This window comes from Palaemon carinicauda, chromosome 8 (assembly GCF_036898095.1).
Source record: "Palaemon carinicauda isolate YSFRI2023 chromosome 8, ASM3689809v2, whole genome shotgun sequence".
NCBI classification, from domain to species: Eukaryota; Metazoa; Arthropoda; class Malacostraca; order Decapoda; family Palaemonidae; genus Palaemon; species Palaemon carinicauda.
Window position 1 is genome coordinate 15,641,310 of NC_090732.1, and position 20,277 is coordinate 15,661,586.

At 39.7% G+C, this 20,277-nt stretch overlaps 1 protein-coding gene across 3 annotated transcripts in view; it reads left to right on the forward strand.

Moving 5' to 3' along the window:
* The window catches only part of LOC137645675 (coiled-coil domain-containing protein 22 homolog), a 159,547-nt gene that overhangs the window by 34,404 nt on the left and 104,866 nt on the right, over positions 1-20,277 (forward strand). For all 3 annotated transcript variants that reach the window (XM_068378519.1, XM_068378517.1, XM_068378516.1), the window contains exons 5-6: positions 8,774-8,913; positions 12,153-12,290. In XM_068378519.1, coding sequence (XP_068234620.1) covers positions 8,774-8,913; positions 12,153-12,290 — 278 coding nt within the window. The remainder of the gene's footprint in view (positions 1-8,773; positions 8,914-12,152; positions 12,291-20,277) is intronic.

Genomic DNA, 20,277 nt, shown 5'->3' on the forward strand with positions numbered 1-20,277 from the left:
CCACCGCCTTGGGTGTGAATCAGCTATTATATATTCACCGGCTAAGTTAAATATTTAAAAATTATATTTTAATTATAAAATAAATTTTTGAATATACTTACCCGGTGAATATATAAATTAAAGGCCCTCCCTTCCTCCCCAATAGAGACGCAGCGGGACGAGAAGAATTGAAGGCTTGTTTACATGCATGTGTGGTATCTGGCCGATAGTTGGCGCTGGTGGGCACACCCGCAACCTTCATAGAGATCGCTCGCGAGTTTTTGTGTGTGTTTTCTGTCGAGCCGCTGGAGCAGCAGCTATCATATATTCACCGGGTAAGTATATTCAAAAATTTATTTTATAATTAAAATATCATTTTTCTAGAAATCCTTTTAATAAATATAATTAAGGGGACCGTTCGCTACATTGTTTGACATAACAACTTTAAGAAATTGAAGATCGTTTTAATATTTCTATGTATGCAGAAACATGTTGTACATGCTCTCCAGAAGTTTCAGCCAATTATTTTTACAAATAATGAAGATAAAACAGTCTTTAAATGACGATGTCATCTTTACTGTGTCGTCTACATGACTGAGTTTTGACAGTATCGTCTTAGCATGTTTATTTTTTAATTTATGTAGCGATTTTTTCACTTATATTTCAAGATCTCGTACGTCTGGCAGAGATGGAAGGCATTGGTAGAGAGTAGGTAAATGCAAACTACGATCTACGAGAAGAATAGCCAGAGTTTCCAAAGACGTATAAAAGTTACGTTACATGCGTGTTTGTTTCCTTGTACTTCGTATGTATATTGCGTTTTCACAATGTCCTCGTGAACTTTATAGCAAGGCCAATGTTACCTTAAGTCAAAGAAAGAACAAAAAGTAAACAGAGAGCAACAAAAAAGAACCAAAAAGAGAGAGAAACATGAAAAAGAGTATAAAGCTGGAACATTCTAACTAAAACTCTGGCAACAATGAGAGGGTGCTAGCAACTCATGAGAATCTTACACCAAGTGTAGTAGTAAACTTGGGTTTAAATACCTTATTTAGGGAGGCTTCATGTAGGAATAAACAACAAAATTACAAAGTAAGGTTATCATAATACTGTTATCTTGATTTTTATAAGAAAAAAATTAAAAACTTATAGCAAATCTTTGGAAGCTCATAACTCAAAAACATACTTATTCCCACTTAGGTACATTTTTCTCATTTATTGTTTGATTTTAGGGAGAAAGATATCAATGAAAATAGGAATAAAAATCCCTCAATTTTGTGTAACAGAATTTTAATTTTCTTTTTTTCTCTTTTATTTCAATATTATTTTACATTTAGATGAAGAAAATTAAGAAAGAATTCATTAAAAAAAAGAAAAATGAAAATTGAAAGTCTGTCACACAGAATGATTTGATTTATAAAGAAGTTGATGGTATTTTCAATACAATTGGTGTCATATTAGTGGAGAAAAATGTAACTAATTTTTTTTAAAATCCTGTTTTTTGCTAATAAATCAAAAAATTTTTGATCAAATAAATTGAATTTTTTATATGATGAAGGTATTGTATATATCTAAAACATATATAGAAATTGTGTATTTTAATTGAATTAGAAAAAAAAATGCCAGACATAGCAGACAGTCCCCTTAGAGAGGCTCACACATACAGTATCTTTTAGTAGTGTTTGATATGTAATATAAAATGAATTTTAATCATAAGAAAAGATTCCCTCTTCATGGGAAAAGGGAAAATTTTGAAGTTGGATTGTTAGTATTAAATTATTGTTTGCTGGGGTAAGTTTTTTTAAAATTTTGTTCCGTAACTGGAATACAAACCACGCTATTTAATAGGGGTATTACTTTCGGCGTAGCTGAAATGACGAGCCATTAATTTTTAACAAGGGTTTACTACCCACACTGCTAGTTAGTGGGGGTAGGGAGGGTAATTTGCTATCGCTCCCCCTCACACACCCGTGATTGAGCTCACTTTGCTCTCGGCTCAGATGGTGATCGGACGTGTCCACTCTCATCCTCGCCGTCATTTTGGCAGCCATTAATGCTTTTTGTTGTTTTCTTTTTCTTAGACTGTGTACATGAAGTTGGCCTTTGCGACCATGCGCACCTGCCCTGGTCTTCCCGACCGCCCCTGTGGAACATTCATGTCGGTGGTCGAGACCGATCCTCATGCCCTTTTCTTTCATGTTGGGACCAACGGTGTGATAGTGTCAACAAGTGTAGTGAGTGTAGGGAGTGGTCTTCCTCCTAGTGGGAGAGGTTTTCGCGACGGGAGAAGAAGTCCAAGCGGGATGTTTCTCCTTCGAAGGTTGCTTCGAAGGAAGAAAACCCAAGGCCTCTTCTCCCGTTGCCCAAACCTCCTCTGAAGCTCCTACTTGGTCAGTCTCTTTCGAGAGACCGTCGAGTAGTAGCGTAGACCGAATTATTTCTGTCCAACTTCAGGTCTTGAGAGATGACGATGCTTCCTCTAGTGAAGCAGCTCCACCTCTCCCCCCCGGGGGAGGCCATGTCACGACCTCAGGACTCTGGTCAGAGTCAGAAAAGTACCTCCACATAAATCTCCTAGAGATGAAGGCCGTCTTTCTGGCCCTTCAACAGTTCCAACAGTACCTGGCAAGTCACTCTGTGGTGGTGATGAGCGACAACCCCACAGTAGCGGCCTACATCAACAAGCAAGGAGGTACTTTTTCGCAGCAACTATCCCATCTAGTAGTAGAGATACTGAGATGGGCCGGAATCCACTCGATACCACTAACGGCATGCTTCATTCCAGGCAAAAGGAATGTGCTTGCCGACAACATGAGCAGAGTATCTCAGATAATGAGTACCGAATGGTCTTTGGATCATCTAGTAAACAACAAAGTCCTGACTTTGTGGGGTTCTCCGACTGTGGACCTCTTCGCAACGGCCCTGAACTTCAGGCTCCCGCTGTACTGTTCCCCAATTCCAGACCCCAAGGGTCTCTGGCAAGATGCTTTCCAACAATGGTGGGACAACATCGACATTTCCGCCTTTCCCCTGTTCTGTCAGATGAGGAAGGTGCTCAACAAGACCAGAACATCGGTCAATCTTTCAATGACCCTCATAGCTCCGCTATGGCATCACGCAGAGTGGTTCCCGGACCTTCTGCAACTCTTAACGGAGCTTCCAAGAGAACTCCCTCCACGACACAATCTACTCAAACAACCACACGCCAGCATCTTCCACAAAGCCGTAGCTTCGCTACGACTTCACACCTGGAGACTATCCAGCATCTCCTCTCTGAGAGCGGATTTTCGCAACAAGTTGCGATCAGGATGTCTGGACATCTATGGAAATCATCAGTAGCAGGCTACCAGGCAAAGTGGAAAGTCTTCTGTGGTTGGTGTCGTGGAAGGGGTATCTCTCCACTCGATGCCACTATTCCAGCAATAGCCGAGTTTGCCGTGTATTTGCGTGAAGAAATGCGCCTATCAGTCTCGGCAGTGAAAGGTTATCGCTCAGCCTTATGCCTCACCTTCAGACTGAAAGGAATGGACATTTTTTCATCGCTAGAACTTTCTCTACTCATACGGAGTTATGAACTTACCTGGCCCCAGTTGGAAGTGAGACCTCCCCCATGGAACGTGGTTCGAGTTCTCAGGTCTCTTAAAAGACCTCCCTATGAACCATTACGCCAGGCATCAGAACGCCACCTGACTTGGAAGACGGTGTTCTTGCTAGCTTTGGCCTCGGCCAAGCGAGTCAGCGAACTTCATGGTCTCTCATATGACATCGCCCACTCAAGGGGATGGGGAGAGGTAACGTTCAGCTTTGTCCCTGAGTTTATTGCTAAGACTCAGAACCCTGGAGTAGCGGATCCTCGATTCGACTCCCTCCGGATTTCTAGTCTCCAAACTGTAACGATGACCCAGACCATCTCTTACTATGCCCAGTAAGGAGCTTGAGGCTGTACCTCAAGAGAAAAGCCGCAACCTGTCCTCGTGTGCCAGCACTATTCGTCAGCACATGAAGGACTAAGAGGAGGGTCACCAAGAACACTATCTCAGCATGGATTCGCAGGGTCATTGACCTTGCACTGAATCCAGACCCTCCTCCGTCACGTCGCCCCAGAGCACATGATGTCGGGCATAGCTTCGTCCCTGGCCTTCAAAAGAAATTTTTCAGTGACGCAGGTTCTTCAAGCTGGGGTGTGGAAACGACAGAACACGTTCACATCCCACTACCTGCAAGACGTGATCCACAGGAGACTCGATACATTTTCTATCGGTCCTGTGGTGGCTGCACAGCAGCGGGTTTAAAACCTGAAGCTCCTTATTGGACAAGTAGCAGAAGGTTGAGGGCATTGTTACCTGGTTTTAGTTTGCATGAATGAAAAGGTTTGAGTGGCCCTTATTCTTTTCTCCATCATCCCCTCTCTTGGGGAAAGCAGCATCCTGGGTTCTCTGCATAGCTGACCTCAAACCACTGCAGGTAAACCATGCTCCCTTGTGTTCCTAGTACAGTACTGTATTAAGGTTAATACTGTTACGTCCCCATACCCTGACGAGGTGGTATTGGGAAAGTCCTAGTGCACAAATTTCCATCTAAAGAACTTCGGAACACCTTTCTAGGACTAGTCACACTTCTACATACCTTCACACACAGCTTGCGTAGGCTGCAGACCTTGCGTAGCAAGGTTTTAGCGAGGTGCAGGGGCTCCTTATTACTTGAGTGCTAACACACACTGATAAGGAGCCCCCGGGCAAAGCCAAAAAGTCAGACTGGCTGGGACGTCCACCCTTCCTAATAAGTGAGTCACCCCTATTAAATAGCGTGGTTTGTATTCCAGTTACGGAACAAATGACAAATCCGTAGATAATTTGTATTTTTCCTAACTATACAAACCTTAGCTATTTAACCAAACTTGCCCGCCAGCCCTATCCCCCTTGAAGTCCTACCTCCAAACAAAGTGAGCTCAATCACTGGTATGTGAGGGGAATGGTAGCAAGGTACCCTCCCTATCCCCGCTAACTAACGGTGTGGGTAGTAAACCCTTGTTAAAAATTAATGGCTCGTCATTTCAGCTACGCCGAAAGTAATAACCCTATTAAATAGCTAAGGTTTGTATAGCTATGAAAAATACAAATTACAGTGGTACCTCTACATACGAATGTCCCAACATACAAATTTTCCAACATACGAAGTAAAATTCGACCAAATTTCTGCCTCGACATCCGAAGTGTTGCTCCTACATACGAAGTAAACATTACGTTATTGAGCGTCGAGTGCTCAGTTCTCTGTTCTTGTGTGTATCGTGTGGTTGTCCTCTGTTTGGTCTGTTATTAACAGTGCTTATTTTCTTCCTTTTCTACATTTCCTTTTTGATTTTACCTATAATCATGGTGCCTAAGAAGCTAAGTTTCAGTACAGGAAGAAGGCAATTCTTTCATTAGAATTGAAGCAAGAAATTATAGAAAAACATGAGAGCAGTGTGCATGTGAGTGATACTGTATGGCTAAACAATATGGCCGGAATAGGCCTATGATCTCGAGGATCATCAAGCTGAAGGCAGCCATTAAAGCAAATAACCATCTAAGGGGATCACCATTATTACAAGACATCGTAGCAATACCCTGGAAGAGATAGAACGCCTTTTGTTGATAGGGATAAAGGACAAAGAGATTGTTGGCAACGATCATTTGTGAGAAGGGCCAGCGTGATGAACAGAAAGAAAGAAAAAAGTGAAGCAAAGAAAACCAAGATAGCATTAACAAGCTCTTTTAAATAAGACTTCTCTCTTTTTCTGTTTCTCTCTAAACATAGCATTAACATGTTCTTTAAATAAAATATCTCTCTCTCTCTCGTTCTTCTTCGCTGTTATAGTGTTAGATAAGTCTATTATTTTTTTTTCAGAGAGAGGGAGAGAGAGAGAGATTAAACAAAAATGTGTTTAGAGTACATATGATTTTTAACAGCGTCAATGAGTTGAAAAACAATTAAATGTAACTAAGGAAGTAATAACAGCTAATCTGAATTCCTTTATTAGCTAAAACAAATATTGATACACACACTCGTGTGCGTATGCACAAACACACACACACAGGTGCAAGAATTGCTACGCAGCAAGAGAGACGGTCGGGGAGGAGGTAGAGATGGTGACTGTGATAATATACCGTAACTCGTCACTGAAAGTGATGAAAATAAAAAATTAAAAGAAAAAAAATTTAAAAAATATGAAATATAAAAAAAAAAAAAAAATAAGCTAAGTTAGATTAAAATTTCCGTAGTGTAAGTTACGGTATGTTATCGCAGTCACCATCTCTACCTCCTTGCCGATCGTGTCTCCTCGTGCGTGTGTGTGTGTTTGCGCATACGCACACGAGTGTGTTTGTATCAATATTTGTTTTAGTTAATAAAGGAATTCAGATTTGCTGATATTGTTTTTTTAGTTACATTTAACTGTCTTTCAACTCGTTAACGCTCTTAAAAATCATATGTACACAAAACATTTATGTTTAATCTCTCATTTTTGTTTAATCTCTCTCTCTCTCTCTCTCTCTCTCTCTCTCTCTCTCTCTCTCTCTCTCTCTCAATCTCTCTCTCTCTCTCTCAATCTCTCTCTCTCTCAATCTCTCTCTCTCTCTCTCAATCTCTCTCTCTCTCAATCTCTCTCTCTCTCTCTCTCTCTCTCTCTCTCTCTCTCTCTCTCTCTCTCTCTCTCTCTCTCTCACTCAGAAAAAATTAATAGACGTCTCTAACACTAACAGTGAAGAAGAACGAGAGAGAGAGAGAGAGAGAGAGAGAGAGAGAGAGAGAGAGAGTATTTATTTAAAGAACATGTTAACACCATGTCTACCTTCTCGCCGATCGTCCGTCTCCTCCTGGCGTAGCAAATCCTACACCAGCGTTGGCCTGTCTCTAAGGTAAAGTGGCAATAAAACACATTTTTTATTTATTATTTCTTTATAATTATCTTTTTTACATGCTTCTTTCATATTATGCAGTTATGTTATTGTTATGTGTAATGATGTGTAGCCATTTATTAAGGATTTATTATGGGTTTTTAGGCTGAGGAACGAATTAAATGAATTACCATGTATTCTTATGGGAAAATTCGTTTCTACATCCGAAGTCGGTTGTGGAACGAATTAAATTCGTATGTAGAGGTACCACTGTATCTACGAATTTGTCATATTTCAAGGAAGAAAAATACCTTTCGTTTTTATCAACTTTCATTCCCCACAACTCCGATGCATACATCACAGTTGGTATACTGTAATCACTTTCTTATTCAGAACTCTTTTTACATTCAGCCCAACTCTATTCTTTACCACTCCCTTCAATGCCCCCAACATTTTGCAATCTTCATTCTCTCTCTGACTTACATCTGCTTCCACTCCACCATTTGCCGCAACAACAGACCCCAAGTACTTGAACTGATCCACCTCCTCAAGTAACTCGCCATTCAATATGACATTCAACCTTGCACCACCTTCCCTTCTCATACATCTCATAACCTTACTCTTACCCACATTAACTATCAACTACCTTCGCTCACACACCCTTCCAAATTCTGTCACTAATCGGCCAAGCTTCTCTTCCGAGTCTGCAACCAGTATATCATCATCCTCAAACAACAACTGGTTTACCTCCCATTCATGATCATTATCGTCTAACAGTTTCAATCCTCGTCCAAGCACTCGAGCATTCACCTCTCTCACACTCCATCAACATACAAGTTAAACAACCATGGCGACATCACACATCCCTGTCTCAGCCCCACTCTCACTGGAAACCAATCGCTTACTCCATTTCCTATCTCAACACATTCTTTAATACCTTTGTAGAGACTTTTCACTGCTTGCAACAACTTTCCACCAATTCCATATAACCTCATCACATTCCACATCGCTTCCCTATCAACTCTATCATACGCTTTCTCCAGATCCATAAACGCAACATGCACCTCCTTACCTTTTGCTAAATATTTCTTGTTTATCGGCTTAACTGTAAAAATTGATTCGTAAAATACTCGTAACTTACGTTTTTAATACAATTTTGATTCAATCCATTTCTGAAGTCATAGTTTACAAAAGTGAAATATTTGTTTATAAATTAGTACTGTAATATACTGCTTGGTAATGTATACAGTAAAACACAGTAAGTAAATTTGATTTAGAATATGAAATGGTTTACTTAACCGTATGTATGAAAAGACTATACCATGATAAGTATTGGATCATCACCGTGCGCGCGCGCGCGCGCGCACACACACACACACACACACACACACACACACACACACACTCTCACTCTCACTCACTCTCACTCTCACTCTCACTCTCACTCTCGCTCTCGCTCTCGCTCTCGCTCTCGCTCTCTCTCTCTCTCTCTCTCTCTCTCTCTCTCTCTCTCTCTCTCTCAGTTTATAAGAGATTAGAGAACACTTGTTAAATCATCTCTATAAAAAATATTACTGAAGATTGCGTATATGGAGTGACACAGTGATAAAATAGCATTATAGACAGTCAAATTTGAAATTCTGGGAATCCGTGTGGAATTTTGCACTCATTTTCTACTTATTGTCATAAATATTTAAATCTGAAAATTTTCAAGTTGAGTGTTCTTTAGTTGTGGTATATTTTATTGTGTGATTTTAAAGATGTCCAGTGCTGTATTGGAAAATAGTTTTGAGGTTAAGGAAGTGTATCAAAGAATTGGTTTATAATAATATAAAGTACAGGTGTACTGTGGTGAATTATTTTTCAAAACTTGTCATTTGTATTTTTACTTGTAGTTTTGAATCTCTCTGATTTTTCAGACAAGAAAATATACTACGAAAAATATGCTAGAAGGATAAATAAGTTGCTGGGTGACAGGTATGTCATACCAACATTAATCAATCATCATGCTGCCCAGCTGGAATGGAACAACATTTTACCTTCCTCAGAAATTGAAAAGGTAAGAAAATAAGATTATTCTAAAGTTATGAAAAAGTATGGAAAGGTAGTAATAAGGTATGATGGTAAAATAACTCATTTTAAGGAATCTGAAATTAATCTTTTCATAATATTTTTAGAATAAAAAAAATTCCTCTGCTTGGTATGACAGTTTTGAATTCCTGGCGTTTAGTTGAACCAGCTTAAGAATCTAGTGTGGACATGTCTGCATCCTACATTGTCTGCCCTTTAAAGAACCTCCGTAGTTTAAAGTATCATTTTGATATGCATTGCGTTATGCATTTTGTTTTTTCTCATTTTTGTCTTGGTTTGTAGCTTTCTTTTTACTGAATTTGTATGGGATTGTTCAGGTTTGTCTCCTAGGGTAAACTTTATGAGAGGAATATATTGTTAATTAACTTTTATCAGGTGAAAGTCGGTCCAAACTTGTGGCAATTAGGGACATGCCTTCACTCTTTTGGTTTTGTTCTCAATCTGGTTTAAGCAGAGCCGAGAACTTAGGCAGGCTAAGAGTAAGTAAAGGAAGCATAACCTGAGGTTATTGATAAGATATAGTTTAAATCCCTAGCCCCTTTTGCTCTCTTATTCTGTATACCTGTAAAGAGAATTTAGTTTTCCTTTCATTTATGCATAGCATTTTTAACAAGAGTAGAAGTTAGTGATGGGTGGTTTGTCCTTACTGAAATTTTTTGATTTGAGAAGGTGAAATCTTGTGCATCCTCAGATTTTATTTTTTTATTTTATGCACTTTACAAAACCCTTTATTTCAAAATGGTACTTCTGTATATGTCCCCAATTTGTTTCAGGAGGGCAGTTAAACACTAAACATGACTCATTCCAAGCTGATATTTCTCTTAGGGAATAATAGGAGTTTCTTTAATTGGTTCTTAGGTTTTTAATTGGTTCTTAGGTTCCAAAACCTAACCTTTTTCAAGCATGATGTTTATTAATGGAGTTTCTTTTTGTACAGTACAGTATTTAGGTACAGTTGTCCTAATTATTGTTTAATGATTAGAGACTGGTTAGATTAAATTATTTCAAATGCAACTGCCTTGGCAGATAGCAACTGCCTTTTATCATACTGAGAGGAGCTTATGGCCTATGAGGATGGTGGTGTGGTGAGGATAAAGAGATTTTAGTTTTGTTAAACTTCAAGAAATTATATGTATTGGATTATGTTCATTTTCCTCTTAAGTTTATTTTTCTTGACTTGACCCTGACTGAGGCTCAGCAGGTTAGATTTTCATTAAGAACTTATCCAATGATACTCTATTTGCTTTTGCCTTTTTTGCCTTTTTCTCAAGAAGTATTTGTGATTGTTTGCTGCCAAGGAAATGTCTACAGTTAAGCAAACTTGACTCTTAAAAGTTCCTCTCTTTAACTTTTGGACTAGAATACTTCAGAAGGGGGAGAATCTTCCTAGTCTTACGACAGTGCCCCTGAGGCAGACTTCCTGATTATTCAACCCCCTTACAAGTTCGGAAGAAGCTAATATAGGGAGGACAAACCTCTCATTCCTGAATGGGGATCTTATTCTTCGGCTTAATGCATGTGCTCGCGAGCAATATGTTTCCGAGTGTGCAGTAATTGGAACATTTTTCGACTACATTGGAAACACTGCACACTAGACCTTGTCTATGCTCAGTATACTTCCGATACTTAATCTTACGGAGTTTGGGGCATGCACTCTTAATAACCGACAGTGATCCCATGGATTCATGAACCACAGAGGGAAGAGACATGCTTACTGTTAGCATGCCTCCCATGCACCTCTGTCTGGGACCACCGCTGCCCGTAATTGAGAAGTGCATTCTCACAAGGATCCTTGTGTTGGTGAGCAACATGTCTCTCAATGCATATGTAGGCATGGTGGCGTGCACACACCTGAGCTCTCGCCATGGCACTTCTGAGCATGTGTGTGGATTGACTTGCCTGTCTTTACTAGACAACCCCTCCTCTCTTGAACTTATTGTAGCTACCTCCACTTGTTAAGGGTTTGAACAAGTGTAGTACCGTGCGCATGCCTCGCCTATGAAAGCGCCTCAACACTTCACTCATCTCGACACTTCACTCTCCATCCAGACAAGCCTCAGCTATACGCACATCGTCCAGATGTGTTTCACCTCTTTGCTTGGAACACAGATGCACCTCAACACTGTGCCATGGCAAGATGCCTACAGAGTGTATGTCCAGGAGGGAGCATAATTTGGAATTCTCTTTGAGAAGACCTTACGCCTGCATGAGCTAAAGCTTTCATCCTCAACACGCACGCTCTCGAGACTGCACTTATAATTATGACTTGCAAGTCTATCTAATAGTCCTTCCTGACAACAGGATGCGTGGCCTTCGGCACCTGGTCACTCATTTGGGTGACCCTTGTCCTCAAACTCATCATGGTTTGAGATCACCCAGGGTAATTTTTTCTGGCAACAAGATCAACCTCATGGCTTCTTTTCCCCTTGGAATCGAAGTTTTCCCAGGAGGTAACTGCTTTAGCCTCTTTTGGAACAATAAAATTCTGTTTGGATCCAAGGTTCGGGTAAACAAAATGAGATTATGACAAGTAGAATACAATTCACGCAAAAAAGAAAATATTTGATCAGATGGTCCTACCAGTATTAACTTGTGCATCAGAAACTTGGAACATAGACTAGTTACATTACAACTGAAAAGCTGTGGAATGAATAATGATGGGATTAATACCAAGAGAAGAAAAAGAACAACATGGATATGAGAGCAATCTAAAGTACAGGATATTCTAACAACATGTAAGTAAAAGAAATGGACATGGGTAGGACATAAAATGGTAATGACAGATAATAGATGGACAAAATGAATAACAGAATGGGCCCTTAGAAAATTGCAAATGAAGAATGGGAAGGAAAAGACTTATCAATTAACACGATAAGAAAATGTTTAGGTATAGACTGGCATAGAAAGACCATAAACAGATGGGAGAGGAAGGACATGCCTAAAGGCTTTTTCCTGCAGTGGACTAGCAATGGCTGATGGGGATATCCACATATGTATTTGATTTATTCATACTGTATATGTATCTATATTTCTGTATATTATATATATAATGTATGAATTTGTATGTGTATGTATGTATGTGAAGTTTACCTCTGAGCCACAGAAGTTTGCTTATTTTTTATTTCATATATCTGTAGATCATGATAAAAGGTGACCTTCATTTGTATGTCATTATTGTAATTTTACTAATTTGTATGATTATTTCAGGATAGCAAAGAAGAAATTAAACTTGAGGCCTTAATCCTTAGAAATTCAATTGAGGTGATGAAAACTGTTACCAAAGTAGAAGATCACCAGTCACTTATTTCCACATTTGGATCTTATAAAGATTTAATGAATACTCAGGTAAGTGCATTTATTGCCCTAACTTATTTACAAGAATTTTAATAGTTTTTTTAATGTTTCCAGTGATCCAAGAAATTTTTTGTTTATCTCACACCTAAATAATAATGTGTAGTATTTAGTGGAGTCTGTAAGCTCAGAAAAGTAATTTTTATTTTCAAAGTGGTGTCAATACTTATAGGTATTACAAACTGAAATTTGAATAGTACAAGGATATGGGATTTTACACCATAAAAATTGTCACTGGGAAAGTATCTGATGAAATACTTGAGGAAAATGGTGCATTAACCAACTTGAAGTTTCATACATATAGCCTACTTATGTGGTTAACTAATATTTTATGATTTAATTTTTTCTTGCTTTTGGACAAGCTTATCAATCATATATTTCCTTCATTACATGTAGAATTACAGTGCTTTATATGATTTAGAGTAAAATCATATAAAATCATTCTGAAAAAAAAATTTCGATAATCGCTTCACAATGAACAGAAAGAATTTTATAGAGGCAAAGTACCAGAAAATGACTTGATTTTTGTTATTTAGAGTAAAATGCATAATAGAAAAAAAGTGGAAAATATATTTTATAATCAGCCGTTAAAAATACATACATACATATACCAAAGGCACTTCCCCCAATTTTGGGGGGTAGCCGACAACAACAAGAAACAAAACAAAAAGGGGACTACTCTCTACGTTCCTCCAGCCTAACCAGGGACTCGGCCGAGTTCAGCTGGTACTGCTAGGGTGCCACAGCCCAACCTCCCACATTTCCACCACAGATGAAGCTTCATACTACTGAGTCCCCTACTGCTCCTACCTCCGCAGTCATCTAAGGCACTGGAGGAAGCAGCAGGGCCTACCGGAACTGCGTCACAATCGCTCGCCATTCATTCCTATTTCTAGCACGCTCTCTTGCCTCTCTCACATCTATCCTCCTATCACCCAGAGCTTTCTTCACACCATCCATCCACCCAAACCTTGGCCTTCCTCTTGTACTTCTCCCATCAACTCTTGCATTCATCATCACCTTTAGCAGACAGCCATTTTCCATTCTCTCAACATGGCCAAACCACCTCAACACATTCATATCCACTCTAGCCGCTAACTCATTTCTTACACCCGTTCTCACCCTCACCACTTCGTTCCTAACCCTATCTACTCGAGATACACCAGCCATACTCCTCAGACACTTCATCTCAAACACATTCAATTTCTGTCTCTCCATCACTTTCATTCCCCACAACTCCGATCCATACATCACAGTTGGTACAATCACTTTCTTATATAGAACTCTCTTTACATTCATGCCCAACCCTCTATTTTTTACTACTCCCTTAACTGCCCCCAACAATTTGCAACCTTCATTCACTCTCTGACGTACATCTGCTTCCACTCCACCATTTGCTGCAACAACAGACCCCAAGTACTTGAACTGATCCACCTCCTCAAGTAACTCTCCATTCAACATGACATTCAACCTTGCACCACCTTCCCTTCTCGTACATCTCATAACCTTACTCTTACCTACATTAACTCTCAACTTCCTTCTCTCACACACCCTTCCAAATTCTGTCACTAGTCGGTCAAGCTTCTCTTCTGTGTCTGCTACCAGTACAGTATCATCCGCAAACAACAACTGATTTACCTCCCATTCATGGTCATTCTCGCCTACCAGTTTTAATCCTCGTCCAAGCACTCGAGCATTCACCTCTCTCACCACTCCATCAACATACAAGTTAAACAACCACGGCGACTTCTCACATCCCTGTCTCAGCCCCACTCTCACCGGAAACCAATCGCTCACTTCATTTCCTATTCTAACACATGCTTTACTACCTTTGTAGAAACTTTTCACTGCTTGCAACAACCTTCCACCAACTCCATATAACCTCATCACATTCCACATTGCTTCCCTATCAACTCTATCATATGCTTTCTCCAGATCCATAAACGCAACATACACCTCCTTACCTTTTGATAAAAATACAGTTATAGGATGTTAAAAAAAGTGTGTGTATCTCCGATGGTGACAAATCTTGTAGCAGCTACTTGGGGGGGATCTGATTCCCCGTAGTGAGGGAGTTAATGACCATGTCTAGGAGATTTGTGACTCATTTCTTACTGAGGCCATAGAGGAGCCCTGAAAATGAATTGGGAATCTAAAGAATACTGAAGTTATACCAAAAACCTGACAAATCAAATTGAGGGGAAGAAAGCTTAAACGTTTAAACTGTCCCTAATTAAACATTGCATTCATAGGTATATCCCCAAGATAATGAACAAGGTGAGTTCTGAGAGTGGGTTCACATAATGGAAAGTTTTCAAGTCTTATTATAGTTTGCGTAGGCTATCCAAGCCCTTACCTTCCACGGTTATGCACCATGTGATCCTGAAACTTTTAGCTAATTAGGCTATGTATGTAACAAGAATTCCTATTTTTAAGAATTGATTATATTTGCACTTTATATTTTATTGATTTTCTTAGAATTTTACCAACCAACAACAGATTAGTTGTATGCAGTTTTCAGTTAACTGATCTTGTTACCTCTCGTCGTCGGCGCCCACTCCTGTCCGAGTATTGGGTTCTGTCGTTAGCCATCAGCCTCCTATCTATGGGGTGGGTGCTTATGTCTGATGTGGCTGTTAAGTCCTAGTCTGTGGTGGAAGAGTCGCGGACAGTGTTCACAAGGGAGGGTAGGTGGTGGGCGGGGCTGTTCTAATCGCTCTCTCCTTCTCCTCCTAGCCTCCTCATTTTGTCTCCTCCTCTCCTCGAAGTCCACGGTGCCATGGTGTACTGTACTCCTCCAGGTTTTCCTGTCCCTGGCTGTTTCTTCCCATGAGGAAGGATTGATGTCAGTTAGAGCCAGGGTGCACTTTAGTTGATCTTTATAGCGCATTTTCGGGGCTCCTCGTGGTCAGGTGCCCTGGGTCAGTTCTCCGTAGAATATTTTCTTTGGGAGCCTAGATGGATCCATCCTATGCACTTGTCCTATCCAGGGGAGGAGGTGGTGGATATTGGTGGCCTCCACGCTGGTCAGCGAGGCACGTTCTAAGACTTCAATGTTGGTGGTGTGGCTCTCCCAGGGGATTTTCAAGATCTGCCTCAGTTTCATTTGTTGGAAGCGTTCTAGGTTTTTAATATCGTTTCTATATAGCGTCCATGTTTCACATGCATACAGGAGCGTGGAGAGGACTACTGCCCTGAACACCATTATTTTGGTGGTCATTGTCAGTGCGTGGTTGTTAAATACGCGGCAGTTGAGTCGGCCAAAGGCGGAGTGGGCTGCCCTGATCCTGTTCTCCACGTCCTTTTTGCTTGTGGGAGCTGATGTTAGGATGCTCCCTAGGTAGGAGAACTGGTCCACCTGTTCTAACGGTTGGTCATTCACTGTGGTATTGAAGTTTGGGAGCATCAGTCCTGGTGTATGTTGGACGAGGGTCTTGGTTTTATCTGTGTTGACTTGCATCCCAAAACGTTCGTAGGCAGAGTTGTATGCATCAGCTAACGACTGCAGGTCCTCTGCCGTCTGACCTGGGGTGGCATTGTCGTCAGCATACTGCAGTTCTCGCACTGCACACAAGGTGGTCTTGGTTCTGGCGCGGAGTCTGGCGAGGTTGAAAGTGCCTCCATCCATGCGGAAACGTAGGTCAACTGAGGGTGTGTCTGGGGGAATCTCGTTGAGCATTGCTGCGGTGTATAGCGAGAAACACGTTGGGGCCAGAACACAGCCCTGCTTCAGGCCGCCGTTGATGGGGAATGGGTCTGAAAGAGAGTTCTGGTGGCAGACTCTCCCAACCATTCCGTCATGGAGGGCACGCACCAGTTTGACAAAATCGGGTGAGCAGCCATATCTTTTGAGGACAGCCCACATGGCAGGTCGAGGTACTTTGTCGAAGGCCTTTTTCAAATCCCAGAAGATGAGCATTATGGGCTGTTATTGTTCGAGGCTCTTCTCTTGTAGTTGTTACGCACAGAAGATCATGTCTATGGTCCCGCGGGAAGGTCGAAAGCCACACTGAGACTCTGGCAGGACGTCTTCTGCGAGAATAAGGAGGCGGTCAAGGAGAATCCGAGCGAAAATCTTACTCGCGATGCTTAGTAGTGATATTCCCCGGTAGTTGTTACAGTTCTCCCTGTCTCCCTTCTTGAAGATGGTAACGATGTTTGCATCGCGGAAGTCACTGGGGAGGGTCTTGGTCTCCCATATTTTCAGTATAAGGAGCATCAAACGGTTCCTCAAACCGGGGCCACCGTGAGTGAGGAGCTCCAACGGGATGTTGTCTGGCCCTGGGGCTTTGCCGGGCTTCATGCGCTGCAGGGCCTTGTTGAAGTCATGGATGGAGGGTGGTAGTGCCATCCAGTGACGGACGGGATGCTGCGGTGTCATTCGCAGGAGATCGTCTGGGGTGTCTGCTTGGTCATTGAGGAGGTTCTCAAAGTGAGACCTCCACCTGACCAGGATGCTTTCGGTGTCGGTGATGGTCATGGCCCCATCCGCGTCCTTCAGGCTGCCCTCTGATGACCGTGTGGGACCGAATATTTCCTTTGTTGTTGTTACCTCTAGTGAGCTATAAAAGTGCTAGCCTACATAGGTAACACATATTGAGAATTCCTACTGGTATTTTTACATAATTTTTAAAATGCTTTCAAAGTTGAATTAATTTGTATGGCATTTCCTTGACATTTTAATTATCAATACTATATTTTTTGCATTGTTATGTGTCCTTGATATGTACACTGTAAAGGTAACCTAGTTATCATGAAATATTAAAGAAGATATTTAATGCTAATTTGTAAAATAGTTGTGTCAGATTGAAAAAAAAAAATAATAGTTTAAGAAATGTACAGGAACTAATTACAGTAGGGTCCCGAATTATGCGAGAATTTGGTCGATGAAAGGCCTCGTGTAATTGGAAATTCGTATATTTCGAAACACATCATGGCGGCAAACAGCAACCTACCCGTCAATTTTTTTTTCACTCCATTTCTAGCTTTCTAGCTATATATATACTGTATATACACTGTGTGTGTATGTATGTGTGTATGTATATATATATATATATATATATATATATATATATATATATATATATAAAACATATATATATATATATATATATATATATATATATATATATATATATATATATATATATATATATATATATATATATACTGTAGCTTTTATCTTAACAATACTGTAAGAAATCCTTCTTATAGATTTTTTTTATAAAATACTGTACAAAATTTCTTTTATGGATAAATAAAACAATAAAAAGTTGTTAAAGTTTTGATAATTTTCTATGACTGTAGTATTTACTACTGTACTATGCATAGCTTACTGTTTTCAGTATTTTCCGAATGATGTAGAATTATTTCCTATAGATACAAAAAACAAAAAAGGGTTTTCAAGGTTTGATACAGTACGTATCTAGCAATAGTTAAAAATTACAGTATAGTACTGTATATCCATGATGACACTCCCACACGTAAACACGGCCACTAGGCGTAAGTGTGCAATAGGCTGCTGTACGATAATCACGCTTTTTTTGCCCTGAGCGGTCATTTCACTAATGATAATTTTTCAAAGTTAATATAATTTCTTTATGCTTATAATTCGTAATTATAGTTAAAAGTAGGGATATTAATTAAATGGTTGAGTATAAAAAACAATTAATACTACTATTATTTAATTTCAAATGGCTACATAATACTGAATATTCTAATGGGTTCTTTTTATCTTCAATCGTAAATCTTACGCCTGGATAAGCAACAAAAGGAAAGGGATAGGTCTCTCTCTCTCTCTCTCTCTCTCTCTCTCTTCATATCGTTTCCTGTATAGTTTTCAAATATGTTCTTCATACATTTGTACATTATTTATCCACTTTATTCTCTCTCTCTCTCTCTCTCTCTCTCTCTCTCTCTCTCTCTCTCTCTCTCTCTCTCTCTCTCTCTCTCTCTCTCTCTCTCGGCGTTTCCTTTCCCTTTATAGTTTTGTGAAATTTCGTTGTCCAGTCATTCGGTAATGAGAAGTCATTTTCGCTTTCGACATCGAAAGAAAACTTTGTTTCTTCAATATACTCATCACTGGAGGATTCAGAACTAGTGCTCTCATTATCAAACAGGTTATCATTATCTAATTCCACAACAAGAATATCATTTATTTCATCTAAAGAAATAACCTTCCTCTTTAGACCTTTCATTACAAAAGGAACAACAAATAACCACTTATGCATGAACGCCCGAGCGCACTGATAGGAAACCAGTTCAAACCAGAGTTTTGTAACATCAAGCTACCTTCAGAAAAATAGTTGCCAGACATCATATAAGTTTCTATTCACAGTCCCCATATGCTGAGAGTGTTGCCAAGTGGTGATCCTATACTTACTATACGAGTAAAGTAACATCACGAGACTGACGGCTTGTAAAAGGCAATTAAAGTCATGAACGGAATATACAGTTGAAGGCGGTACCGAGTAGATCGTGGTGAACGGTTTATCACGTGGGTGACGCTTAACAGGTTATAAAAACATTTTATATAGTTCGGTATTTTCTCTATCCATCCTCTCCCAGAAAACCTTCAAATGTGAATTATCGGAATGTGTGCAGATCTTGGCAGTGCGATAACTAGTTAGCGACTGAGAATAAAAAAAAATAAAAAGCCCGATTGACGAATGACGATGCTGATGAAGAGGATATCGAATACCGATTTTTCCCTAATTGATTTTTTCTACGTTCTGTCTAATCCAATGTACAGTACATTCTTATGTAAAGGGCGAACCCCAACATTTCTTGATGCTGCTACACTTTAATTATAGATATTTTACCACCTATTTATAATCTTTATTTATAATAACATCTTTAGTAAAAGCTCTTCAATATCACTTTCAGGAGTAAATGCGTTTATGATCGACGATGAAACGTAAAAAAAAAAACGTTTTCCTTTTAAGAAGGCGTTTTTTTAGGAAAAAAAAAAAAACAACACGAAACAAAATTGCTCATATTTCATATATTTTGATTTTCTAAGGATAAATAAAACATTAATTATAACATTATTATTACATAGTACCGGGTAAGATATCTTTTGCCGCAAAAGTTAACCTATAGACAGATGTTAAAATTGGTTAGCGAGTTCGTTATGATCGGCGATGGAACGTACTAAACAAAGTACTGTAATGGGTTTGGTTGTGGTGACATGTTTGGCAGTAGCATGATATAAAATAGTCTTTATTTTGATGGTTTTTAATTTAAAGTTTAATGAATAAGGATTTTTCACCATAATCACAACGTAAGTATAAAAATCAATTAGTACAAATATGGAATATTATACATATAGGTGTTGGACAGTTAGGCTAGGCCTAGCGACAAGTTCACACAACAGATGGGCAAACCTTAACATTTTTCATCCAAAACTAGTCTTAAAATGTTTGAACAGAAATCTTTCTCTCACATTCTCCCCCCCCCCCCTTCTCAGACATCGGGGAACCATCACCCCCCCCCCCCAATACAATTAAGAAAACAATAGATTTCCTACGCTTCGCGGTGCTTGACTCGCGGATTTAGAATGCTCCTCGCAAATACAGGAAAATTAATTTTTAAAAACTATCGATCGCGTAATTGAGGAATCGCGTAATTAGAACACGTGTAATTCGGGACCCTACTGTATATCATTTAAAGTAGAACAGCTGGCATATGAGCCCTGACTTTAGTTAGAGGATGAGTTACTGGCTGAAAGTGAAGGAAGAGGAGGCAGATGGTTATATTGAGACAAGGGTTGTCAGCGATATATGGGGTTAGTGTTGAAATTGAACCAACACTTGGTATTGATGGAATTGGTTCAGGTTTTGTTCCGGAATGGTTTAGTTACCCTTTTAAAGAATCGATCCGGTGTTGTCATAGTAGTTTAATTCATCGTAGATAAAATTGTATTATTAAATTGCACCATGAACAGCTGCTGCAACCTTCATGTCCCAGTCGACGTTTGGGT